General features: G+C 36.8%; 1 protein-coding gene and 1 long non-coding RNA gene across 24 annotated transcripts in view; one reads left to right on the plus strand and one right to left on the minus strand.

Annotated features, from left to right (window-relative positions):
* The window catches only part of LOC110311709 (uncharacterized), a 61,856-nt gene extending 59,816 nt beyond the window's left edge, over positions 1-2,040 (minus strand). Inside the window, exon 1 of one of the 2 annotated variants that reach the window (XR_015045752.1) lies at positions 1,977-2,040. This is a non-coding gene — a long non-coding RNA (uncharacterized LOC110311709). The remainder of the gene's footprint in view (positions 1-1,976) is intronic. The other variant, XR_002379987.3, reaches the window with a different exon arrangement.
* The window catches only part of Dlg1 (discs large MAGUK scaffold protein 1), a 201,106-nt gene that overhangs the window by 98,715 nt on the left and 74,744 nt on the right, over positions 1-27,647 (plus strand). For 13 of the 22 annotated variants that reach the window (XM_029470482.2, XM_029470484.2, XM_021185184.3 and 10 more), the window contains 4 exons: positions 8,257-8,355; positions 18,467-18,520; positions 24,276-24,326; positions 26,361-26,485. In XM_029470482.2, the coding sequence (XP_029326342.1) occupies positions 8,257-8,355; positions 18,467-18,520; positions 24,276-24,326; positions 26,361-26,485 (329 nt within the window). The remainder of the gene's footprint in view (positions 1-8,256; positions 8,356-18,466; positions 18,521-24,275; positions 24,327-26,360; positions 26,486-27,647) is intronic. The other 9 variants (XM_029470489.2, XM_021185187.3, XM_021185188.3 and 6 more) reach the window with 1 other exon arrangement.

Genomic DNA, 27,647 nt, shown 5'->3' on the forward strand with positions numbered 1-27,647 from the left:
TTAAGTGGTTTTCAGAAAATAACTAAGAGATTATAATCTGGAATTTAAATTAAAATGGATCCCTTTTTGATTTTTGTATACTCTGACTATTCTTTGTAAAACCATCTACTATAATAAAAGATTGTAAACTTGAAATTGTTTTAAGAGTATTTTGGAAACAAGTAAGAGACATATCAGTGGAGTGCTATATATTACCTTCACTGTTAGTGACCGCAGTCAGTAAGGGTCATATACCACAGTGCTTCTGACTTCAGTAGCACCCTCAGGGTCTTCAGTCATCAATCAGCACAGACATAATGATGGCTACCACCATTATTAGCACTTCCACAAAATACTGTGGCATTGAAAGTAAGGACTTTGAAGGAATTGATCTAATTGCAGAGTAAAAAAGAATTCTGTCCTAATTTTTAAAAAAAAATTAACGAAAACAGGTAGATTTTTAACCTTAACAGGGTCAAGCCAAGAGAAAAAAAACAAAACCCACAATAATTATACAAGAGAGAATGCAACAGAAGATTATCTGAACAAGTATCAGAGCTGGGCATGGTGGTGCATGCCTTTAGTCCCAGCACTGCTGAGGCAGAGATGAGAGATGTCTTTAATTTGAAGCCAGTCTAATCTACCTAGAGCATTATAGGCCATCCAGGGTTCAATAGTGAGATATGTCTCAAATAAGAGAAAAATAAACAAAACAAAAACAACAAAAATTGTACTAGAAAACTAAAAGGTCTAAATAGGAATATCATAGTAAACTGGAGAGTAACAGTGAGAAACACTATCTTAAGAGAATATGTGTATGGACTCAACCGTGCAGAAAGAACCTATAGTTGGTGTCTGTTCTAAGTACAACACTACAGGGAACAAGACTAAGAAGTGTATGTATTCAAAATCAATTCCATAGTCTGTGTTGGTAGTCACATAGTTTTATTCATCCCACACACATAGTTTCCTGCGATGATGAACATAAAGAAAAAACTTAAAACAGAAATCTTTGCTTTTGTCAACCTCATATCATAATAGAAGACAATATAATTACAAAAAATAAGGTATTCTGGAAGAAAAGTTAGGAGGAAAGAGGAAAGATATGTGGGTAGGTAATAAAATTGCTGATGGAGTCTTTGATTCAAAAGTGATCATTTGAGTAAAGACAGGAAAAATTCCTAGACTTGAGGCTTTAGCTGTCTAAGCAAGAGCATTCTTGGAAGAAAGGTAACTAGCAAGTGGGAAGGTATGGAGTAGCAGGTCACTGGAGCTGAAGCAGTAAGTGGAGGGAGAATGTAAGATCACTAGCAGAGCCTGATCCACTGGGCACTTAGAGAGGAGTGATGAGAACAGAGCAGCTGCCATTGCTACGAAGCATTACGAGCCTACTGTAGCTTGATAGTTGATGAAGTCCTTGGTGATGCATGTTTATCTAGCCAGTTCTGAAAATATCAAAGATAAAGGCATAATATAATTGATAACCTCCTCCCTGTGTTAATTATATAACCATATCTTTAAATTCAGTCTTTAAGGCTCTGTTTTTAAGTTTGTAGTGAGTGAGTCATCCTTTTTAGAGGCTGTTAGCTGAATGCTAATATAAATACCATCTTTTCATAAAGAAGAGAGCAGAAACCTTAATTTTATGAATTTTCAACTGAAAATAATAGATTCGTGAGCTGACTTGTCTGTGTAAACTATAAACAGTTTCACATCTGTGCTTCTAAAGTAGAATTAGTTACTAGGTCTAGTTTCCTATTTCCCACAGCTATTTTAAGTTTTTAAAAAATATTTGCATTTTGATACTTTTTGTGATTTATTTAAAAATAAGCCTGATTTTATACACTCTTCTGAGGCATTGGCATGGATGTCATACATGGTTGAAGTACTTTTTTTTTTTTAGCTAAACAAGTTTATATTAAAGATGTGATGTGTTTGCAGTGACGGTGGCAAAGGGCGTATGAATCATAAGAAAAATATTAAACCATGAAAAATACCTTTTGTCCTGTGATATTGATCCTCTCTTGAATACAGTAATTCCCAAGTGCAGTTTGTATAAATCGACTTTGCTGTATTTTATCTTCTGCAAACATTCAAAGGCTTGCAGGTTTTGCCTGGTTTCTTTTTTTTTCTTTTAAGTAGCTGCTTTGACATTTAATCAGAAGCATGCCTCATTATGGCATAGTAGATCTTTAAACAAAGGACCAAAGAACCTGGATTAAGAATTCTAACCATGTGTGTACAAAGTCAGTCTCCTTAGTCACCAGCAGTAGCCTGGATGGTTACTTTGGTTGCCCAAGATACTGGTACCAAAAAATTTGTTAATTCATTTATTTCACTTTTCTTTGAAAATACAGTATATTTTTAGACGTTTTGTTTTTTGTTTTGTTTTGATTTGATTAGTCTTAAGTTCATTTTACTGAGTATATGAAGCATGTTAATATGAAATGTAAACATGTAGCTTCTTGGTATCGTAGTTTTATTTATCTTGTCAGTTTTACATTCTGAAAATCATTTTTTGTTATTATATTTATTTATTTTTTCCGAGTCAGGGTTTCTCTGTATAGCCCTGGCTGTCCTGGACCTCACTTTGTAGACCAGGCTGACCTCGAACTCAGAAATCCGCCTGCCTCTGCCTCCCAAGTACTGGAATTAAAGGCATTTGCCACCACCGCCCGGCTTTGATTTTATGTTTTATCTTTTGATTACAGGAGATTAAGTTTTAAACCCAGGGCTTCATGCTTGTTAAGCTAGTATTAAACCTCTGAGCAAATCTCTTCCAGTCCTGAAAGTCTTAAATGATTAGCAAGAAAAATAAATATTTGAATAGTACTACAGCTCTTTCATATCCAAGTCCAATTATTATCTAGGAAGTAATTTTTAATTGCAATTGTGAGAATTGTTTTGTTTTATTTTGTTTTGTTGAGACCATTTTATGTTGACCAGGCTGGCCTTGAACTCACAGAGAAAAGATCTTCCTGTCTCTGCCTCCCAAGTGCTGGGGCAAGAGGCACGCACCACTGTGCTCAGCTGCGGGTATTATTTTTAATAGTCCTCACATCCCATCAGTTTCCAGGTACATTAACTCTACTCTCACGGGTTCTATCTGACTATTCATGCCCATTTTCACCAGTGCTGCCAGTTGGGTTATGCTAGGCTCACCATGTGTGTATATTGTTGAATGCCTAAAAGTGAGGGTCAGTATTACATTGTCATAAATGAAGATGTTCACATACTTCAGATGACATAAGAATCTATATTTTGAGTGCAGGTTTTCTAAATTAAGACCTTAAGTTAGTATAAAAAAAATAAACCTATGTAGAAAATTAGTACAATTTTGTTAAATCAGTTTAAACATTTTTTCAGGTAATTGCCAGTGTGATTTTTTTTCAAAAGTACTTGACAATGTATAATCTATCCAATTATTTTATAGAAATGTACAATTTTCTGCAGTGTTCCTTCAGACAGTGTTAATATTATAACCTCTGTTGTCATGGAAACAAGTCTCCGAAGGCAGCCTTAGAGGCTAATGATTCTGTGGTGTTGCTATGGATAGAAACAACTGAGACTGTTGCTAGTCATGTGACCAAGGTTTTTAAAAACAATAACAGATCTCGATTGAGCTGATTTTTACTGAGTGATACAAATAGAGCAGGACAGGAATGATGTAAGGGTCATTGTTTTCTACTTGATTTATAGGGTTATAGAAGAGTGTTAAGGTTTAAAAGGCCATTATCCACTCTTTTCTGAAAATAACCTAAATATAATGATTACATTGTTTTGCCTCATTGTTTAAACAATACATGTTGATGCATTATTATATTTGACATTTTCCAGTTTAGAATCTTCTACAGCCCCTAAGCATTTTATTACATTCTCAAATGTATTTAAATCCTCTTCATCTCCTTGCTCTATTTTGTAAAATCAAATATTTGACATCCTTTATCAATTTTCATTTGATTATTAGGGTTTTTTAGGGCTGTATTTTGTTTCAAGTGAATTAAATGGATTTTTTTGTTACTCTGTCATTTATGACTTGGATATTTTATTTGTTGGTAAATCATTGTTGATTAAGTATTTGTATGCTGAAGAGGTAGGGACACACGGTCTTTCACAGAATTCTTAATTCCAGGTGTCTCTTATAGACTGTGAGATAAGGTGTCATAGGTTGTTGTTGGGAGTTTTTTGTTTTTTTTTTAAAGAACCAGAATTTAGATCTTGTACTGGCTGTTTTTGTGTGTCAACTTGACACAAGCTGGAGTTATCACAGAGAAAGGAGCCTCCCTTGAGGAAATGCCTTCATGAGATCCAGCTATGAGGCATTTTCTCAATTAGTGATCAAGGGGGAAATGCCCCTTGTGGGTGGGACCATCTCTGGGCTGGTAGTCTTGGGTTCTATAAGAGAGCAGGCTGAGTAAATTAGGGGAAGCAAGCCAGTAAGGAACATTCCTCCATGGCCTCCGCATCAGCTCCTGCTTCCTGACCTTCTTGAGTTCCAGTCCTGACTTCCTTGGTGATGAACAGCAATATGGAAGTATAAGCTGAATAAACCCTTTCCTTCCAACTTGCTTCTTCATCATGTTTGTGCAGAAATAGAAACCCTAAGACAGATCCTTTCCAAAGAAAGTAGATTCTAGAACAGAACAGGCTCTGAAAAAGAAGGGTACAGTGGGGTTTAAATGTAACATAAAGAGAATAACGGTTTGTCATAAGGGATATGGGGAGCAACTGACTGTGTGTGTGTGTGTGAGTGTGTATATTGTGCTTGGCTTTAAAATTTGAGGTGAGTGTATAGCATTGCCTAATTTTACATGAACTGCAACTCTTACCCTAGTCTTAGGACTCCAGTGTGCACTTACTAGTGTAGAAGTACTCTGTACTACTAAACCATTACCAGGGGATTGATACAGCTCAAGACTAGAACAACAACAAAAAACAGACCAGGAGTCTCAGAGATAATAGATACATTCATGTTCACAACCTTCATTGTGCTCATAAGTTTCATATGTGTTAACTTATGAGATTGTATACATTAAATTAAATATGTACTGTTGGGGCTGGAGAAACAGCTTTGTAGTTTGAGAGCACTGGCTGCTCTTTAAGGTCTTTGGTTCAGTTCCCACTTGGCAGCTCACACCCATTTGTAACTCTAGTTCCAAGGAATCTGACACCCTCTTCTGTTCTTTTCAGGTAGTGTATGTGTGATGCAGCCAAAATATCCATACACAATAAATAATTAAAATATGTAGAGTTTATACTAGTTATGCTATAGTAAAATTGCTTATAAAAATTGTACAATAGCCAGGCAGTGGTGGCACACTCCTTTAATCCCAGCACTTGGGAAGGCAGAGGCAGGTGGATTTCTGAGTTCGAGGCCAGCCTGTTCTACAGAGTGAGTTCCAGGACAGCCAGGGCTACACAGAGATAGTGAGTGGAACTCTTATTCCTTGATTCCTGGACCTATGGATCCTGGCTATGGGGGAAACTGTACCATATATCGAACATATATTCAAAGCATATACTGCCTTCTGAAGAACTCTGCTCCAGCCCTCCAGGCTGTTGCCACCTAATTGGCACTGTAACTGCTGCTTCAAAAGGCCATTCTATCTTTCTATCGGACCAGCTGCTTCAGGATGATGGAGAACATGGTAAGACCAGTGGATTCCATGATCCTGGGTCCACTGTTGTACTTCTCTGGCTGTGAAATGAGTTCCTTGGTCAGAAGCAATACTGTGTGGAACACCATTACGATGGATAAGGCATTCTGTGAGTTCATGGATGGTGGTTTTGGCAGAAGCATTACATGCAGGAAAGGCAAATCCATAACCAGAATAAGTATCTACTCCAGTAAGAACAAAACACTGTCCTTTCCATGGAGGAAGTAGTCTACTGTAGTCAGCCTGCCACCAGGTTGCTGGCTGGTCACCTCAAGGAATGGTGCCATATCTGGGGCTCAGTGTTGGTTTCTGCTGTTGGCAGATCTGGCATTCAGCAACAGCTGTAGCCAAGTCAGCCTTGGTGAGTGGAAGTCCGTGTTGCTGAGCCCAAGCATAACTTCCATCCCGACCACCATGGCTACTGTGTTCATGTGCCCATTGAGAAATGACTAGGATGGCTGGGGAAAGAGACTGACTGTCCATAGAACGGGTCATCTTATCCACTTGATTATTGAACTACTACTCAGCTTAAGTCACCTTTTGGTGAGCATTTACATGGGACACAAATATCTTCACATCCTTTACCCATTTGGAGAGATCTATCCACATCTTCCCCAGATGTCTGGGGGAAAAAAGTACAACAATTTTAAGACTCATAATTACCACAATTTGATAAATATGGCAGTTATTTTGTAGCATTATCACTTAGTTTGGATTTGTCTGTTTGAATAGATTCTGTTAATTGTGTTTGGTGGAAGAAGGGGATTGGATGGGGTAGTTGTGGAGGGGTAACTATCATTTGAAATGTAAACAAATAAAGTGATTCATTTAAAAAACGAAAGAATGAATCACCAAAGTGAACGTCAGTACTTAACTTCAGTCTCTCCAGTTACGAGTAATGTTACCTCTGGTCACTTGGTTAAGATTCTATCTGTTGTGTTTTTCCAGGTTAGTATTTTGAGGAGTTACATTATCGTGTGTGTGTGTGTGTGTGTGTGTGTGTGTGTTCTGCCTATATGTATGCCAATGCACCTGCTTCCTACCGCAAAAGATATCAGCTCCCCTGGAACTGGAGTCACCTGTGTGGGTAAATGAGACTCAAACCCAAGTTCTCTTCAAGCAAGAATAGTTAGTGCTTTTAACCCCTAAGCCATCTCTCCAGCCCCTTATTTTAGCCTTTTAAGTATATAATTGGGTGACATTAAGTATATATTCACAATATTATGCAAATCCCTTCTCTACTTCTTTGGGGGAGAGGAGATTGAATTTCTTTGCATCATTAACTCTAATGGCTAAAAATGTGTGAAAATAAAATAAATTCAGATAGCCAAGTCCAGCAATTCTAGTTCACTAATCGGTGTTACTATTTTTACAGTTAATATTCTTACTGAAATCCCAAGTGTCTTTAGAGCTTATTCGCTGTGTTTGTCCTGTAAAGGATGTGCTGATGGAAGGTGCTTTCTTTTGTGTTGGTATACACAGATCTTCTACCTCTCGTCATGCGTTTATTCGGTTATTATCATCAGTTGGAGAAGTCAAATTCAAAATCAAAGCAAGAATGGGGACAGTCACAATCCTGACCCCAGTTAATGTTTCAAACTTTTCTTCTATTTTTCTAAATTTCTAAATTTCTATTTTTCTAAATTTCATCTCTCTCAATATTATTAGCAGTATTCTACCTGATTTATAAACAATTGTAGATTATTTTAATTGCTTCATAACAGTTAATGTTAGTGGTTAATTTTACTTAAAATACCTTTGAGTATTTAGGATATTAGAGAATTCCCCAGTATAAGAACTGTTTTGAGAGAATACCTTAGAAGGTTTTTGGGGGGGGGCGGGGGGCCTTTTGTTTTGTTTTCGAGACAGGGTTTCTCTCTGTAGCCCTGGTTGTCCTAGAACTCACTCTGTAGATCATTCTGGCCTCAGACTCAGAAATTTGCCTGCCTCTGCCTCCCAAGTGCTGGGACTAAAGGCGTGCGCCACCATTAAACTAAGTCAGAGTTCAGACATTTTTGTTTTAAAGAATGTTTATATTTACTGGGAAATTACCTTTTCTGAACTTTCCCCTCCACTCTTCCCAGATTATTTCTGTCACATGAAGGCAAGCAGTGTTAGTGGGTTAGTGACTTCACAGGAGCACCAGGCAGACAGTCAGGATATTATTGTTCTTGGTAGCAGAGTTTTAATAGTATGGATTATTTTCCAGTGATACAAATTCATTTTGGAAATTTTCTTTTTAATATTTTTCTGTGGATTTATAAGATTATTTGCATAGTAGGCTAATAATTTTTTTATTTTAATATGAAAAGTGGAAATAGTCAAATAACTTCTGGATGCTAGAAGAGCATCTGTCTACAAAACAAGCCCATCATAAAGTAGACTGTGATTGTCTTATGGACATGTACAGAGCAGACTTTCTTAACCGCGGACCCTGACGTTATACATTGATGTCATAGTAATAATTAGGACAGTCTCGATACTTAACTAAAGTAGTATCTTAATGAATTATTCACTTATTATTATATAGAGAACTATAATTTACCTTTATGGTGCAACTTTCTGTTTGTTTTTCTTTTCTTTGGTGTTTTTCCTGATTTTTTGTCCTTGATGATTTTAGCCCACAGAAGCTGTTCCTCCCTCCTCTCCCATTGTCCCTGTGACCCCTGCCCTGCCAGTCCCTGCTGAGAGTACTGTCGTCCTGCCCTCCGCACCACAGGTTGTTGTTGCTTTCTTTTTTCTTTATAACAATTTAATTTACTTTCAATGTTTTATTTGTATCTTTTAAAACTGTGGAAGTATATTTTGTTAGGTATATTAATTTGCTTTGACTTCAATTGGGATTAAAGATAGGTTCAACTTTTGACCTTTTACTTGGTCGTCTATGAATGGAGTGCATTCTGAACATATAGTAATGAACCTTTGGGGATTTGTTAACATGCCTTTATACTTGTAACTGTGTTTAGTTTTATAAATTAGCCTAATATTTAAATGTAATGGTCCTATTCCTTTGCCAGATCCATTCTTTTATATGGCACTGTTTCTCCATGTATATTTGTCTCCTTTGGAAATAGCCAGCCTTTTGTTATTTGGTTAAATCCCATACTTTAAATTTATTATAATAAGTTATATCTCAATTTTATGAAAACTCCTGTTTTAGAGACAGGGCCTCACATAGTCTGTGTTAGCTTTGATCCTGGTGGTCCTGCTGCCGCCACTTCCTGAGCACCCGATCTCAATGTGTGCCATGGTGCTCTATGTCTATGTGAGCTATTTACACAATTTTCATAACTTCTGTCAGAACTGTGACAGAAGAAAATCATAGCCAAATGTTAGTAAATTTGATAAGTTTTAATTTTTAGAATCTTACTAGTTGTAAGGAGTGGTTTGTTGAAACTTTATTACCATTGCAACACAGTTTAATAAGTTTATTACACAGCACACATTAATAGTGAGTGTGTTATGAATAATATTAATGATCTTCCGTTGAGAACTTGCAGTATCATTTTAAAGGTAAATATGTTTGTAGATATTTTTGCTGAAATTGAGCGGCACAAATCTGGGTGGGTAAACAACGTGTGAGAGTGTAAATAGTGTATGTGAGTGTAAATAATGTGTGTGGGTGTAGTCGCAGCATCAGACGGTCCTCACTGAGGGGGGAGATGAGAACAGTTGTGGGCACTCAAGTTTTTGGGCTTCCCTCTGCTAACAACTGAACACCAGTCAGAATAGCCACACTACCTGAGATCCCAGGATAAATCATCAGGGTTATAGCGAGGCTTCACCATGCAATGACTGGGTGATACTAATACTATGAAACCATCCTGAATTAAATAAGTAAATCCACATACATACTATTCTATATTGCAGAGAGTGAGCAGTCAGCAATCAAAGTTATTGAAACATGGTAAAGATACATGTGTTTTTAAATGCCTAGTGGTATGACATTTTCCAAAGGGAATCTCAAAGGTTATTTTACTTGCTTATTTCTTAAAATAATTTGCTAGAATCCCTTGAATTTTTGTATAGGTCTCTGCTCTGTTTTTAATTAGGGACCTGTCCTTTTATTTATTTGTTTGTTTGTTTGTTTGTTTGTTTTCGGTTTCTTTATTTATTTAGTGTCCCTAACAGCAATCTACTGTTATTGTAAGTTGTAAACACTCATAGTCTTAGAGTTAAAAAAATAATTAAAGGTTTCTAGGTCGGTCTGACTTGTTTTGAACTCATTCCAACCATGTACTGCTGTGTTTAACAGAAGAGTTCACTTCATAGTGATAAATTCTTTTAGCAAATCTGTATTGCTAGAGAGGTGGTAGTTCTGACTTGAGAGATTCTGCAGTGATAAAGTCTTAATATAGGAGCTATGGCTTTGAGTCCTGATTTCAGTTCCCAGCAAAAAAGAAACAAGGTGTATCTGCACAGTACCTTTCACATAATCCCCTCGTGCTAGCTAACTTTGTTTTTGAGAGAGAGAGTAAATGAAGAAGTTTAAAAGTCATTGAGCTGCCAGTCATGGTGGCTCACACACCTTTAATTCCCAGAGCTGGGGAGGCAGAGGCTGGAGAATCTCTGTGAGTTCAAAGCTAGCATGGTACTATATAGCAAGCTCTAAACCAGCCAGGACTACATACAGACTGTCTCAAAAAAAAAAAAAAAAAAAAAAAACCAAAGTCACTGAGGCTATGTATACAAGAAAAGGAACGCCCTCAGTGTGTTTTATTAACACGTCTGATGTCCTTAGATGATAGTAATCCATGCTGTATAACATGTGAAGCTCATGGAGTTGTCTCATTTTCCAAGCTAAGTATTGTTCTCAATATTAAATATAGAACATTTATTGTTAAAAAACAGCTAATAGGACATCAAGTTCAAAAAGCATCTTCTTTTAAGGAATGTGTACCTTGGAGTAGAGGGCTGGCTCAACAGCTAAAAGCAGATACTGCTCTTATAGAAGACCCAAGTTCAGTCCTGGGCACTAAGGTCAGGTGGCTCACAACCTATTTTTTGACTCCAACTCCTGGGGAGTTGACATCCTCTTATGGTCTCTACAGGCACTTGATTCACAAATACACACAAAAGCTCACACACTTGAAAAATAAATTAAATCTTCATCGTTAAACCCTTATCAGAGAAGTGTCTTCTTGCAGTAGATAGGATTTAGCACAGAGACCCACAACTGGACAGTGTGCAGTCAGTGAAAGACCACGAAGCACTTGACCCTAAATGGGATGTCCTCATCAAACTCCTCTCCTTGAGGCTCAGGGATCAGTACAGAGGAGGAGACATAAAGTTGTAAAAGCCAGAGAGAGAATGGATGATTCCAAGAGAACGTATTTTAGATGCACATATGAATTCAGAGACTGTGATATCACTAACATTCAAGCAAAATCCAAGCAGAGAGAAGTAGATATGAGGTCCAAGAAGCTATTTGCAGTTGATAGCTGTTGAGAGATAGAAAAATCAGTTTACCCAGTGTAGTGACACTGGGTATATAGCCACACTCCAGGGCAGGGGCACTCTTGGAGTAAGTTGACTAACACAAAATGGATGCCATTGATTGTTGCCGTTGCTGCTGCTGTTATGGTTTGGTGATTTTTTTGTCTATGGTATTTATTTTGTTTTCTTGGGTTGTTGGGCTTTTTGTTTTGTTATGTTTTGTTTGTTTTGGGAAAGGAAGGGAGGGGGACACATTAAGTTGAGGATCAAAATGTATTATATGAAAAAATATAAGCACTTTAAAATATAAAAGAATATATAGCAGATTTCTGAGTTCAAGGCCAGCCTGGTCTACAAAGTGAGTTCCAGGACAGCCAGGGCTACACAGAAAAACCCTGTCTTGAAAAAGAAAAAGAAAAAAAAAAGAAAAGAATGTATAACTTGTCTTTTTAGAGGCATCAGGATGGTAATAGAAGCTGTTTAGTCGGGGTTAGTATTGCTGTGATAAAACACCATAACCAAAAAGTTGGAGAGGGAAGGATATATTTGGCCTAAACTTTCACATTGTAGTTTTTCAATAAAAGAAATCAGGACAAGAATTCAAACAGGGCAGGAACCTGGAGGCAGGAGCTGATGCAGAGGCCATGAAAAGGTGCTTACTGGCTTGCTTCTCCTGGCTTGCTCAGTCTGCTTTCTTAGAGAACCCAGGATGACCAGCCTTGGATGGCCCTGCCCACAGAGAGCTGGGCTCGCCCATAAGTCACTAATTAAGGTACTACCTACAGGCTTCCCTGCAGTGCCATCTTACGCAGACATTTGCTCAGTTGAGGCTCCCCCTCTCAGGTGACTTTAGTTTATGTCAAATAGACATAAAGCTGTTCAGCACAGAAATAGAATAGTCCTGTCTTTGTCACACAAATAAGTTACACTTTCAAAATGTTATACTCCTCCCTTGTCTCCATATTTCCTAGTAACTGTGAGGTTCAGGTCATAACCCCAAAGGAAGAAAGATACATAGATGTATGATTTTTTTTTTAAGACTATACTGTCATATGGCCATAATGGTGCATTCTTTTCATACTAACACTGGGAAGGCAAAGTCAGGACGATCCCTCTGAGTTCAAAGCCAGCCTGGTCTATATAGCAAGTTCTAGACAGGTGAGAAAACCACAAAACCCAAAAACACCTTTTTGGTGTTTTTCTTTCTTTTTGTCGAATGCTGTATGTTGATCCTCTCATTTGAACTTTATTAAAGCTCAAATGGTGCAGTGCAAGATGCATTGAGTGGCTACATAGAATTAATTATACATTGTGAACTTAATAGTCTGATCTAAACCCACTACCACTCAGCAACACTCATTTCTAGACATGAGTGCGGGAGAAATTTCTCATGTTTTTCAGAGCTCCAGTTTCCCTCATGAACCAAAGCACATGATACGTAGCTCTTTCTGCCAGAGATGCAGCCACTCGTCTTTACGATTCTCCTCTTTAATCCAGAGGCATCTGTCTGCTCCAGAGCAGATGCTTTAAACTTGGTTGTCAATCTGAAGCACTGTTCTGTGATTCAGGTTTGGCAATGTTTTCGTTCTAGTGTGCTCTTGGATGTATTCTCATTCCTTCTCCCCTCTCTCCAGACCTCCGTCTCTTTTACTCTCCCTCACTCTCCTCTCCCTTCTATTCTCCTTTTCCTTTCCCCCTTCTGTGCTTGCCATGCCTGTGTGCATGTGTGTGTGTATTGGGGCAGGGATGATCTCTTGATGCTCAGCCACACACTTTACAATATGTTGGTTTCATTCTTTTTTCGTCTTTTTCTTCTTCACTTCTTACCCCTCTTTTTCTTCCTTCTCTCCCCTTCTGCTTCCTGCTTCTCCTTCTAGTAATTGTTCCAATCACATGCATTAATACCCTTCGCCATCTGAAATTTGGTTTTCTACAGTTCCATTTACAGTCAAATTTAAAAAATATTAAGTGGAAAAATGCTAGGAGCCATTGAGTCAAATTTTACATAACCTTTATTTTACAATAGTGTTACACTTGTTCTATTTATTACTAATTACTCTTAATCTCTTTCTGTGACTAATTCATAGATTAAACCTCATAGATAATCAGAGATATATTTTACACACACACACATGATATAATACTTCTACCCAGTTGTTTCAAGTATCTGTGCAACATCCCAAAAGATATTCCTTTTGGATCATGGAAACGTAAGTATATACTAATACCATTATTGACTTCCTACAAGAACAGCTATAGAGATCACTTAGTTAATTTCATTATGGCATGAGAGTAATTTCACTCTCTGTAGAACATCTTATGTATGACCTCTGAACCTTTAAAATTTTACTAATACATAAGAGTATTGAGTCTTAAATTATTGGATCAGTAGTATTGTTTGACTTGATATATTTTCATTTTATGAGTAATCTTAAAATAGTATCTGTGATAGCTGGATGAATGTCTTTGTAATCATATTCTGACACTTGACGAAAGTTCCTTTATTCTACTTATTTTGTAGAAATTTTTTTAGTTTTGTATTGGGCTTTATTTTCAAATCACTTCAGGTTTGTAAAGCTGCAAAATAGTACAAAGATGTTTCATACTTTCACCTAGATGTACTAGCTGTAAATACTTACACTTAACTACACCCACTTTGTAATTCCTCTTGCTGTGTATTGTTTATCGTCATCATTATTAATCAGTTAATTCTATGAATTTTGTAGGTTAATTTCACAGCAGTCTCTACAAGATACTTTATTAATCATTAGATGTATCAGCAAAATTCACTTTCTTTAACTGTTAGTAGTAACACAGGTCAGATTCTTTACTTCTGTCAGTTGTTTTTCTAGACTATCACTTGCCATAGGACAGGGCACCCCTTCCCTAGCCTCTAAGAGATTGATGGGCTTCCTTGTGCATGTTGAGACACATACAATGCTGTATTTCTTAGTAAGTAATGATAGATAAGTATGTGTACAGTTTTCTATGGTTTATGACATGCTTATTACTTCTGGTGGGAACCTTATCCAATCCTTTGGTAAAGAGTTAAATATTCATTATGGTTAATATAATCAAATGTCATCGAATAGCTGTGAAGTTGAGATCTTGGACCAGGTTTTGGCATATAGTGTCTTTTGAAGAGAGATGTAGGAAGTAGGTTTTTCTTTTCCTATCTAAAATAAGAAAACAGAAAGCAGGGGCTACTCTGGCCAACATAAGGCCTTGAAACTTTAACAGGACAAGAGGTAACATGGAATGAACAATCTTGCTTCAAAGGAATACTCTGAAGAGTCTGTGGGGACTTCGTTTTAAGTTTTTACTGCAACTATATAAAACTAGTTTATTTTCTGTAGCTACACTTCCTGCCTTCTCTAGGAAGCTGTCTGTCCTTTATTTTGCTGGCAGAATAGCTTTAACTTTGGTGCTATATTTATCTATCTGCATCGTGCATACATCTTCTGGCTCAACATTAATGCTCCTTCATTCATTCATTCCTGTTACCACAGATTGGAAAAATAGAAAACAAATACTATGTCCATATCTTGTAATGCATAAAATTAGAAAAGTTTACATTGGTAGGTAATTTATATATCAAGGTAGAGGCTTTCATTTTCTTCCTACTGATACCACCTTATATTTTACCATTTCTTTAGGTGCCTAAACGAGGTAGTCAGACATTCCACCATTTGAGCTTCATGTCTGCAAGCTCTTACTTTAAATGACCTTTTACGGCATTTTTCTTTCTTTATAATTACATTTTTAAATAATAAAATATAATATCAAACAAAAACTAAACACGATAGAACTGGACAAAAAAAATTAAAAGAAAAGAAAAAAATAAAAAAAATAAAGGAAAGAGTCCAAGGGAAGGAATGAGACTCAGAGCCACTCATCCACACTCAGGAATCCCATAAAAATACTGAACTGGGAGCTGTAATATATACTCAGGGACCTGGTGCATGCTGTCCATCTCTGTGAGTTCATAGAAGCTTTGATCATGTTTATTTAGAAGACTTGTTTGTGTGTAGGTGTGGGTGTGTGTATTGTCCTCCATCTTCTTGGGCTCCTCGACTCTTTCTGTCTTCTCTTCTGTGTGGTTCTCTGAGCTCTAAGAGAATGAATTTTATGGAGACATCCCATTTAGGGCTGAGTGTTCCAAAGTCTCTCACTCTCTGTTATGACATACTTTTTTCAAATTGCTAGGGTTTCTTAATGTCATGATAGATTTATCTACCAGATGCTAGACTGATTTGAAATTTTTAATTAATCCTTAATATGAACATTCATGGGGTTTCCCTTCAGATATGGTCACTCTTTAAATTTTACTTATATGTTTAGACAACGTATTCTCCATTGTTTAATTTTTAAGTAAATATAAGATTGAATTGTTTTATATACATATTTCAATGTTATAAATTATTAGATAAAATATCTGTACCATGATGATGAATTGTTAGCAGGCAGCTAACATGGTAATGATTATGATTAATATATTAATAACTTAGGGAAATTAAATTTCCATAAATATCTACCCATTATGTGATTGGTACAGGTAAGCAGAAGGAACCAAATGGCTTTCTTTCCATAGTGGTTAAAGAATATAATTTCTTTTGTAGCTTTAAGTAGCCTTTCTTTCTCCTCTAAAATTACTTGAGCATAATACAGTGAAGCTATATCATGAGTAAGTTAAAAATTATCAGTCTGAATAATCTCATTATGCCACTGAGAAAGGAATCATTTTACTGTCTGTAAAGTCTCAGATGCTTTGCTTAGTAGTAGTTTGCAGGGAGCCTCTTCATTGTGTTTGATATCACAGAATCATCAAAGGGAGTGTACATATACAAGGTTGAACACGTAGTAGTGCATGCTTTCTTTGTAGATAACAAAATACTAATTTAAACTGCTTCCTTTATACATGTAGCCCAACCTGAAACTGTGTTCTGCCTATTTATCAATCAGATAAGTTATTGGCTGACAATAGTGTATCATTTAAATTCTGTGTGCAGCTCAGGCTGTTCTTGAACTTGAGATTCTCTACCTCAGCTACGTGGGGGGTTGTAAGCAGGTGCCTCCCCACTGGTTCAAATACTAACTTTTTAAAGTAACCTACAGAAAGTTGAACATAGTGGTTTGTTCTTATAATTCTAGCATTTGGAAGGCTGAGGTAGGAGCATTGCCATGAGTTTGAGGCCTGCCTGGACTCTATAAAAGAATTCCAGATTTTCTTGGGCTATACAGTTAGACTGCCTCAGAATAACAAAAAGCACAGTTTACATATTTGGAAGAAAACTTTTGTATTACAATGTATTTTCATACAACTGTGCTATGTAATTGGGCTTTTGTTTTTTGTTTTTCCAGACAAGGTTTCTCTGTTTAACCCTGGCTCTCCTAGAACTTGCTCTGTAGACCAGGCTAACCTCAAACTTAGATATCCAAACTCAAAGATCCTCTACCTCTGGAATTCTGTGTAATTCTTTAGAGGATTAATATTAGCATTTAAGTATCTCTCTTTGAAAATTTATTTAAAAGCCGGGTGTGGTGCCACACACCTTTAATTCCAGCACTCTGGAGACGGAGGCAGGCAGATTTCTGAGTTGAGGCCAGCCTAGTCTACAAAGTGAGTTCCAGGACAGCCAGGGCTATAAAGAGAAACCCTGTCTCGAACCCCACCACCACCAAAAAAAAAAAAAAAAAAAAAGAAAATTTATTTAAGGATAGTCATCTTTCATATTCAGTTAAAATGTTTCATTTATAGCACTCTTACAAAAAAATCTTTAAATATTCTGAAAAAAATAATGTTGAGAAGAATTTATCATTTCTGGTTTGTTTTCTTTTGATAGTTAATTTTATTCCTTTGTATCAGCCATGTAAAAAATGAACTTTAACAGGAAACCAGGGTTTTTTGTTTTTTGGTTTTTTTCATTTTAAACTTCTATAGATGCTCATTGTTTTACTTCTTTTGTGCACTGTAACAAATTGCTGCTATGTGAATGGTCTAAAATAACAGCAATGACAGAAATTTTTGCCCAAAATAATCTAGGGTCTTTACTTGGAAAAATATTCCAATTTTCTTCAAATTTGTGACTGATTTCTCTATGTGACAGATAGTTTTATGTTTGTTTTGAGGAGATTCTTGGGTTTTTTTTTTTTTTCTTTTTAAGATTTATTTATTTTATGTATATAAGTACACTGTAGCTGTCTTCAGACACCAGAAGAGGGCATCAGATCCCAGGACTGATGGTTGTGAGCCACCATGTGGTTGCTAGGAATTGAACTCATGACCTCTGGGAGAGTAATCAGTGTCATGTCCAAATTTTTGTTTTTCTTCAATATTGAAACGATTCATTGTTGGCAGAATTTTTTTTCTGGGTTGATAAAATGATTGGAAATTTTATAGGATCATTTGAAATAAAATACCTGGGCTTTGATACATCAAAGTAATTTTATTTCACTGAAGAATGTTAGCTTTAAGGAAGACTATGGTGGACTTTTTTAAAAAATTTATACTGGTATCTGATCCAGTAGAACTAGAACCAGGGGCTTGAGAGGTGGCTCTGTAGTTAAAACACTTGCCATGTAAAAGTGGGCACCTAAGTTCAGATCTCTAGAGCCCATCAAAATTATGATGGCTTGGCATTTTGCCAGCAATTCTAGCCTTCTGGATTTAGGAGGCAGAAAGGGAGGGGGAAGGATCCCTAGAGTGAGCTCCGTAGAGCTAGTCAGGCCGCATCAGTGAGCCTGGGTTTTCTCAAGAAAGCCTGCTTCAAAGAATGCCATGGGCAAGCAGTGGATGATTATTCCAGGCATTAACTTAGACCTCCATATGCACATGTTCACACCTGTATCACACATATGTAAATATGTGCTTACACTTACATGAAAAGTTCTCAGAAGCAAACCTGGTTTTACAACTATTTATACCTTATTTCCCCTCATTTGGCTCTCTTGATTAATGTGTCTCACCTGAATGCATTGTTTAATATGTAGAAAGCTCATTAAAAGTGTAACTTTAGAAATGGCAAGCCAAGCCGGGCGTGGTGGCACACGCCTTTAATCCCAGCACTCAGGAGGCAGAGGCAGGCGGATTTCTGAGTTCGAGGCCAGCCTGGTCTACAAAGTGAGTTCCAGGACAGCCAGAGCTATACAGAGAAACCCTGTCTCGAAAAACCAAAAAGAAGGAAAAAAAAAAAAGAAATGGCAAGCCAATGAAATGCAACCCCTGTGTCAGAAGGATCACAAGTTCAAGCCCAGACTGGGCTACAGCACAATACTTGGTCTCACAAAAACAAAATTAACAGCAAGTCTTTGTTAAGCTGTTACTATTTAGAACATGATAATGGAGCATGTTAGTTTCCTTGCTACACTAACACTTTACAATTCTTTCTTCACAGGCAAATCCTCCTCCAGTGCTGGTCAACACAGACAGCTTAGAGACACCAACTTATGTAAGTTCTACTTCACCACCAGATTTAATTAATTCTGACTCTTTTGTTGTTGTTCAACTTGATGTAGACCCAAAGACCACAACATTGTTTTTTATAATAAATTTTACTTAAGAATTTCTACCTCATCGTGATGGTATATGCCTGTAATTCTGGCCATGGAAACGGGCAGAATGATCATCCTGGGCTATATGGTGAATTTGAGGCAAGCCTGGGCTACATGAAACCTGATCTCAAAAATTTTTTGTTCCTAGCAGTGTATAATATATCCATAATTGGTAGTAAATGAAATCATACTATCTTGTTTTGTTTAGGTCTCTATTGTAATTGTTTTAATTTTGAATGTATGAATAACTTTCATTAAATGCTTTTGCATACTTACTAATTTAGAGGATGGGTTTTATTTTTATTTCATGTGTATGAGTGGCTGGATACAGGTCTGTGCATACCATGTATGTGTAATGCCTGAGGAGGGCATGGAAGATCCCGCCTGAAACTGGAGTTACAGGAGTTGCCACCTGCCATGAGGATGCTGGGAATTGAGCCCAGTCTTCAGGAAGAACACCCAGTGATCTTAGCTGCTAAGAGCCGTTTCTCTAGACCAACTCATAATGATTTTGTGTAGTTATTTATATAATGCTTGTGTTTATCCTTGTTATAATAAGCATCAATTCTGTGGTTTTGTTTTTGTTACTTTGGTTCTGGACCTCCATTTCCCAGCCCACCCCCAGTGCCGGAAATTAAACCCAGGCTAACAATGTACAGTGAGCATACCCCACCCTACTAATTGACTTTTTTTAACTGCTAAATAATATTCTCTTACATAGAAATACTACATTGTGTAGCTGCTCTGCTTTTGGGGTTGTTGAAAGAAGATCACTTTCTTGCTTTTTCTAGGGTGTAGTTTCACTCCTTGTGTTGGTGTTTGCCATCTATTATCCTTTGTAGGGCTGGATTTGTGGAAAGATATTGGGTAAATTTGTTTTTGTCATGGAATATCTTGGTTTCTCCAACTATGGTAATTGAGAGTATTGCTGGGTATAGTAGTCTTGGCTGGCATTTGTGTTCTCTGAGGGTCTGTATGACATCTGCCCAGGATCTTCTAGCTTTCATAGTCTCTGGTGAGAAGTCAGGTGTAATTCTGATAGGTCTGCCTTTATATGTTACTTGATCTTTTTCCCTTACTGCTTTTAATATTCTTTCTTTGTTTTGTGCATTTGGTGTTTTGATTATTATGTGACAGGAGGAATTTCTTTTCTGGTCCAGTCTAGTTGGAGTTCTGTAGGCTTCTTATATGTATGTTTATGGGTGTCTCTTTCTTTAGGTTAGGGAAGTTTTCTTCTATAATTTTGTTGAAGATATTTACTGGCCCTTTAAGTTGGGAATCTTTACTCTCTCTTCTTTACCTATTATCCGTAGGTTTGGTCTTCTCATTGTGTCCTGGATTTCCTGGATGTTTTGGGTTAGGAGCTTTTTGCAATTTGCATTTTCTTTGACTCTTATGTCAATGTTTTCTATGGTATCTTCTCCCCTGAGATTTTCTCTTCTATCTCTTGTATTCTGCTGGTGGTGCTTGCATCTATGACTCCTGATCTCTTTCCTAGGTTTTCTATCTCCAGAGTTGTCTCCCTTTGTGATTTCTTTATTGTTTCTATTTCCACTTTTAGATCCTGGTTGGTTTTGTTCAATTCCTTCACCTGTTTGTTTATGTTTTCCTGTAATTCTTTAAGTGATTTTTGTGTTTCCCCTTTAAGGGCTTCTACCTGTTTACCTGTATTCTCTCATTTCTTTAAGAGGGTTATTTATGTTTTTCTGAAGTCCTCTTTCATCTTCATGAGATGTGATTTTAAATCAGTCTTGCTTTTCTGGTGTGTTGCAGTGACCAGAGCTTGCTGTGGTGGGAGAACTGGGTTCTGATAATAGTGTCTGGATTTGGTGTCTGCATGTGAGATGGATCCCTGGGCAGTCCCTGTAATCCAGATATCTGCAGATATGGATGTCTGTTGTTTCTTGACTTATTTCCCTGATTTGAGCTTTCACTACTGTATTTAGTAGAAGTTCTAAAACCACACATCCTTATTTATTCTTCTTGGAGGTAAGCTTTCAGTTTTTCAATACGGCATAATAAACTCAATTTTAATTACAGACTGACACAGCCTCACTGGCACTGAACTTCACTATCTATCCATCATTTTATGTCCTTAAAAAGGAAAAATTATGCTGGTGAGATGACTTGTGGGTAAAGGTTTGTGTCTCCAAGCCTAAGGGCCTGAGTGAGTCCCCAGGACTGCACAGTAGAAGGCGAGAACCAGCTCCCCACAGGTTGTCCTCTGACCTCCATCACACACACACTAAATGTAAGACTTTAAAAATAAAATAGTAAAAATACTAATGTAAGGCAAAAGGACCCCAAAAATGTAGATTTCTACAGGTTTCATTAAAGAGGTAAAAGGTGAATTTGTTGAAATCACTCTCATCTTTTCTGTCATAATTTTCTCTCCAAACAAATCCTAAATGCTAGAAAAAAATTCATTCAGTTGAGATTTAATAAATTTCTTACATGATAGTCTTCAGTTTTTCCATATGTAGTATAGTTGATAGTTATAAGTATTTAAAATGAACTTTTGCTTTTTGGTTTTTATAAATATTTTATGTTTTTGTTTAAATCCAGGTATGGGGATATGGGGCTGCTTTGCAGCAGCTGTAATTTGCCTCATGCTCTAGCCAGAGAGGTGATTTGCTAGCTATAGAAGGTTTTTGTGATTTTGTGACATTTGGAATTCTGGGAACTTTTCAGAGGTTTATATATAAATGCTAGGGCCCTGAGAGGGGAGGGTCTGGTTGGATTGAGTTTCATGCTCAAGGAAGAAACAAAAGGAAAGAAATGAAATTCAAGGAACTCCTCCCTAGAGTCCTCCTCTCTCCTAGCGAGCAGAGGGAGTAAGATTGGGGTAAAGGACGGGAAAGAGAAGCGCCCACAGAGTAGCAGCCATCAGCTACCAACTCAGAGTCAATATCTAGGGAAACTGTTAAGCAAACGCTTTAGCGTTCATTTTTATTTAGTTACATTAATTTTTCATTAGGAAGAACTTTTGCTTTTCTTTACATTTTAATTTTAGATTTTTGGCTTGTAATATATGCTTTGAGGCTTAGTTACTCAGATTATGCAATATGAACCATGAATTATGAATATTGGTGCATAAGATCTTGAATGTCAATATATTACTATATGGAAAGATACTATTAAATTGAACCTAAGCTGTAGCATATTAATAAATTAAGCATCTTTGTTAGCTTCCTTTGGCCAAGTCTACACTTTTAACATAATAAGCTTTGTCTTGTTTGATTTTATTAGTGCTTTTCTAGTTAGAAAATTTAAGTTTGTGTCAGTGAAGGATTGAGTATATGTGCTAAATGTTTTGTGTCTTTTTAGGGCCAGTATGTACCAGTATCAAAAAGTATATAATTTTTTAATTTATCAGGATGTAAACAGTAACTACTTGAGTAACTACTTATGGATCCAAAAGTTACAATGACAAAAGTATGAAATGCCTAGCAGTCAGTCATCTAAAAAGAAAACAGAGTTTACAGTAGAAGACTGTATCTGAGTTCAGTGCCACCTAAAATGCACCATTCACTGTAGTTCGTGGAATTTATCTTTAGGATGCAAGGGAAATACAGCAGATATTCCTACCACAATAACACTGAGGCTTGTGATCAATAGCCATTGAACATCCTAACCATAGATGAATCTTTCATTTCTAAATTCAGCCCTTCACAACATATGCAACCAGTTATCTCCATGTCTTCTCTCTTCTCTCACTCTTTTTCCTCCCCGTCCCTTTCATCTGTGAATGATACTATGTCAGGTATATAGATGAGTCTGGAGAATATGAACAGCTCCATGAAAATTCTACACATGGTTATGGGAGAGGAATTGTAGGCTTTCTCTTTTCTTCCTCCTCCTCATGTCTCTTAAGTAGATATGGATTTCAAATGTCCTCAAAAAACATGAGCTCCTTTCTGGACAGACCTGGACTAAATTTATATATAATGAAGAGAACAAAGAGCTTAAGTTTTTTGAGGGATGAAGGGAGTAGGGGGTCTTTGTTGTTTTGTTTCACTGTCGTTGTATAATAAACCACACTAAAAGCTAGTAACTCTTTTTTAAACTTATGTATTTATTTTATGTATACAAGTACACTGTGGCTCTCTTCAGACACACCAGAAGAGGGCATCTGATCCCATTACAGATGGTTGTGAGCCACCATGTGGATGCTGGGAATTGAACTCAGGACCTCTGGAAGAGCAGTCAGTGCTCTTAACCTCCGAGCCCTCTCTCCCACTCCACTGGTATCACTTTTTTAAAAACAGTAATTTATTATTTCTCATAAATCTCACAGGCTAATAACAGGTTAATACTAGATGACAAGAGTTTTGGGTGAGTTAGTGGTAAAAACTAGAAAGTCAAAATTTGCCTCACAAGCTTGAATGGCAGGTGGTGCTGTCTACTTGGTTAAGAATGAGGCTAAGACTAAGGGCTAAGTACCTTGGTTTTCCTTCATTTGGGTCTGGTCATGAGCACTTTGAGTTTCCTCAAATTTTATCTGCTAAGTTGGAAGGCAAAGCCAAGAACTGCAAGTACATAAGACTCAGAACCACCCAGCATCATTGCTTAGTTAAGGGCAGCCACAGGACTTACCTGACTCTTAGAGGAGGGAAGGTAGACTCGTCATTCCTTGGTGTTAGATTTAGGGACACTGCAAGAGTAAGTGGGAAGGAAGATAGGGGTCATCTTCAGAAATAAAACTCTCACCATATCTTTTGACCTATATTGAGCATATTGCCTAGACCCTATTGCTAGAAATGGTAATGCAAGGGTTTAAACCTAGGTTAAGCTCATTTCCCTGGAAATCAGCTTAGTGTGGCAATGCCTCTAAAGAGACTAGAGAATAGACTGAACCTCTTTGATGTGTCTTAGATGGGAGCAGGTGGCACAGAACCTTAGCTGTAAGGCCACAGATTGTAGTTTTAGGCAAGGGGAAGTTCTGAAAGTTTTGGAAGAAGTGTGTTAACAGCCCGGACTTTTAAAAGATTAGTCTGAATTAGTTTAAAATGTAAAACATTTGAGGTAATGGATAACACTAATCTAAGTTTGATTGGTTAGATGGCATTCATTTGCAGTGTTCCAGAAGACATTTACAAATGGCCTGAATCAGTAGTAACAATGAGAATAAAGAAGTGATAGTTTTTCAAAAGTTAAAATATTTAACTTAGGAAGAGCTGACAGCTGATTGGCTATGTGGATCAAGACAAGAAAGACGGGGTTGTAAGCCATTGGTTAGCAGTCAAGAGCTATCTGCTCTTCCATAAGATCTAGGTTCAATCCCCGGTACCCAGCTGGCAGAATGCGATCACTGAGATCCAGTGTCCTCTCTGGCCGCCTTGGACAGCTCGATGCATGTGGTGCATAGCCATATGTACAGCAAGACAGCTGCTGTACACACAAGTCATTAAAAATAGTCAAAGCTAAATGCACCCTTCGTATATTTGAAAGTCATGGTAGTAATTCTGTAGCATGGTCACATTTACACGCTTCCATTCCTTATCAGTCTTTTCTAAAGTCACTAAAATAGAGCTGTGCTTTTTAATCACCATCATGGTTAACAGCTTTTCATTAATAAATCATTTAGAATTATCTTGACATTTCAGAATTGTCATTCTGAATTTCTAAGCTACTTTTCTTTTTCCTCTGTAGGTTAATGGCACTGATGCAGATTATGAATATGAGGAAATCACACTTGAAAGGGTAAAAACTATTATCTTAATCTGTTACTTGAGCTTTTAAATATTTGTTTAATCATAGAATCCAAAGACGAAATGTCTTTCAAAACCAGAAAAATGAAAATTTTTTTTAAGTTCACAGGTCGTAAAATTAGCCATGGTATTTTTAGAATGTTTTTTTTTACTTCAATATCTTTTAAATTTTTGTAGATATACAGAAAAAGCATAAGGGTAATACAGAGAATTCTAGTTACAACTAATGGACCAGTGTATAACTGAAGTCTGTATTTCTTATTCCTTAGTTGTTAAGGTATTTTAATTTTTGTTGTTTTTCTGTCCAGGGTACCATCCACAAAACTACATTCCATATAGTTTTTTCTTCAGGGTACTCTAAACTGCTAAACTGCTATAGTTTGTCAAATTTGTCTCTTTAATTTTTCTGAGAAAGTAGCATGCTGTCTGGGTGGTAGCAGCCTTCTATCCCCAACACTCAGGAAGTGGTGGCAGGAGACCAGAGTTCGCTGCTGAATTCAGGGCAGCTTGAGCTCCATAAGACTGTCTCAGATTCACATGCACGCACGTGTACACACACACACACACACACACGTATATACATTGGTATAGAGGAAAGTGAAAGCATGTGTGTCTGTCTGTCTGTCTGTCTGTCTTATTTTAGAAACACTGCCCCTGTCTGGCAAAGCACTTCAGGGAATTAAATGTTCTACAAAGGCAGAATGTCTACGATGAAAACTAAAATCGTAGATAATTGTATTTTGTTGAGTTTGAAGCCAGAATGAATGCCCAGGAAAATAAGTAAGACTAAAAGGGTCTTTCCCACATGTAGCCATCTTCACAGTCTATGTAGCTTCAGGCACCCACTCAGGTTAGGCAGGTCCCTCAGTGACACTAGAGAAAGCTCAGTGCCAGTCTAGCTTCATATGCTGTCACGGGCACTGTATGACGCCTCTGATGGTTGACACCTCTGATGGTGGACTCACTCCTTTTAATCCTCTCCCAGTGCCTTTTAAGTTTCTTATATTTAGTTTTCAGACTATATATTTTTCACTGCTTAGAAAACTGAATACTTAAATTTCTTGGCAGCTTTCCACAATCTTTTAGTAGTGTTGAAATCCCACTTACTAATTTAATATGAAAAAAATTAATTACATTGGGATTTTGGGACAAATAGTGGGAAATTGGATTTTTAAGTTACTAAAAATGAATAGTTATATACCCACTTATTTGCATGTTGTAAAGCTACATGCAAAAAATAAATATTTTCTAAATATGAATAGTTATATACCCACTTATTTGAATTGTTGGGAAGCTACATACAGAAGATAAACATTTCTAAGTATATTTTCTTAGGTTAAAAATATTTCTCTTTATAGACTTATAATAGCAGTAAAACCTCTTTTTGTGTGCAAATATTAGAAGTTCAGTTTTCCTGTTTGTAAAATAAGCATAAAAGTAAGGTGGCAGTTGTCAAAGTTCGCTTGCCATCAGAAAAGCTCATTGACACAAGTTGTCAGATTGGACTTTAGGACTAAAAAATGCTATTAAGTAATCCAGTATATGGCATAATGACATCTGTTTCCCAGGCTCAGGAGGCCAAGGACAGGATTACATCATGGTTGAAGTGCTGTGGGCTACAGTTTCTCTAGCATATTAATTAATTAACTAATTAATTAAGCAAAAGATCACATGCTTTGTCTCTTGGGAGAGGTTTGCCCTATCAAACATGAAAGAGGTACATTTTAAAAGAAATTTGTAGTGTCACCTCTTCAGGTAGTGTAATTAACAAACAAATTACACAGACTTGGAAAGAACTTCAAACTAGGCTTCTGAAGAACTCGGTACATTTTCTTCAGCCTCACCTACTAAGCGATAATAAATACTTCTGAAGACATCTTTCCTTACAAAGAGCATGTATATTTGATAATAGAATCTTTCTTTTACCTGTGCATTTCCTTTTTATGATGTAATCCCTATCTCAGTGTAGTTTCTAGAGCCTAAATGCTTAGATCTTACTTTCTGGAATTTTCCCCTCTATCCTTAGGGAAATTCGGGTCTTGGTTTCAGCATTGCAGGAGGTACAGACAACCCACACATTGGAGATGACTCAAGTATTTTCATCACCAAAATTATCACAGGCGGAGCAGCTGCCCAGGATGGAAGATTGCGGTACGTCTTAAACTTAATGTTGTGATGTTGACAAAGACAAGGACTAATACAAAGAAGACATAGGATAGCAACTAAATGGAGGTAGATCCTCAGGCCACATTTAAATGACCAACTCTCAGATCATTTTGCTCTTTGTATTGATTCTGTCTTTAAGGAACTCAGGTTTATCTTAGGTATTATAGTACTGTGAATAATGCATTTTGATAGCTTAAATGTCTGTAACCAATTTTATAGATGTCGTGTCTTTGGTGTTTACAAATAAAGTCACAAAGTGAGTTCCAGGACAGCCAGGACTACACAGAGAAACCCTGTCTCGAAAAACAAAAAAAAAAAACAAAAAACAAAAAAAAAAACAAATAAAGTCACAAAGCTATCTTATTTTCTGTTTTGAGAACCATAACTTCCATAGGATTTCTACGGTGTTGTGTTTTGGGAACTCTCTCTCACAGTCTGTGAGCTGTTAAACCAACATCGTCTCATTTGAAGGTTTTTAGTGCTTTATGTGGCCCTTAGGGTTTTGAACAAATTTCTCAATGGTATGGCAGATCGTATATTAGTGACATTTGTCATAAAAATTAGGAACTGGACCATCCGTGAGTTTCCTTCCTAGTCTTGTGTTACTGTGCAACCTGTGTGACAATTAATACGGTTCTTGTTTCACTGAAGAACACACTCAAGAGTACTCGTCATTCCTTTACGTATATGGTATCTTTACAAAATTTAATTAGCTGTAGATAGACACTTGTCAGGATAAGTTTTAATACCTTAAATGTGTTTTGTTCTCCTTTCTGATAGCTTAAAATGGCCCCAATATTTTTTTCTAATGAAGTCCCATGCAGTCAGAGCCAGGACCAGAGCTAAGCTGAAAATATTGAGAATAGGAACAAAAAAGTTTTTTTTTAACTTATATCAAATTATGTTACTTATATAAAAAGGATTTGAATTAAATGATCTGATCTTTAAGTTCACATAAGTTTCAAGAAGTAAGTTTTTAGCTCTACACCTCAGGATTGAAAAAATAATTTTTTTCATCTTGGCCAAGACAATTAATTTCAGTTTGACACTGTCTTCTGAGCTAGCTAGCTTAACTGACTTAACGTGTTCTTGAACTTCTTAGTCTTAAACAGAGCTCTATCACTTATTTATAGCCTTGAGAGTATTA

The sequence above is a fragment of the Mus caroli genome, unplaced genomic scaffold (genome assembly GCF_978045245.1).
Source record: "Mus caroli unplaced genomic scaffold, Mus_caroli_1 scaffold_17, whole genome shotgun sequence".
Taxonomy (NCBI): Eukaryota; Metazoa; Chordata; class Mammalia; order Rodentia; family Muridae; genus Mus; species Mus caroli.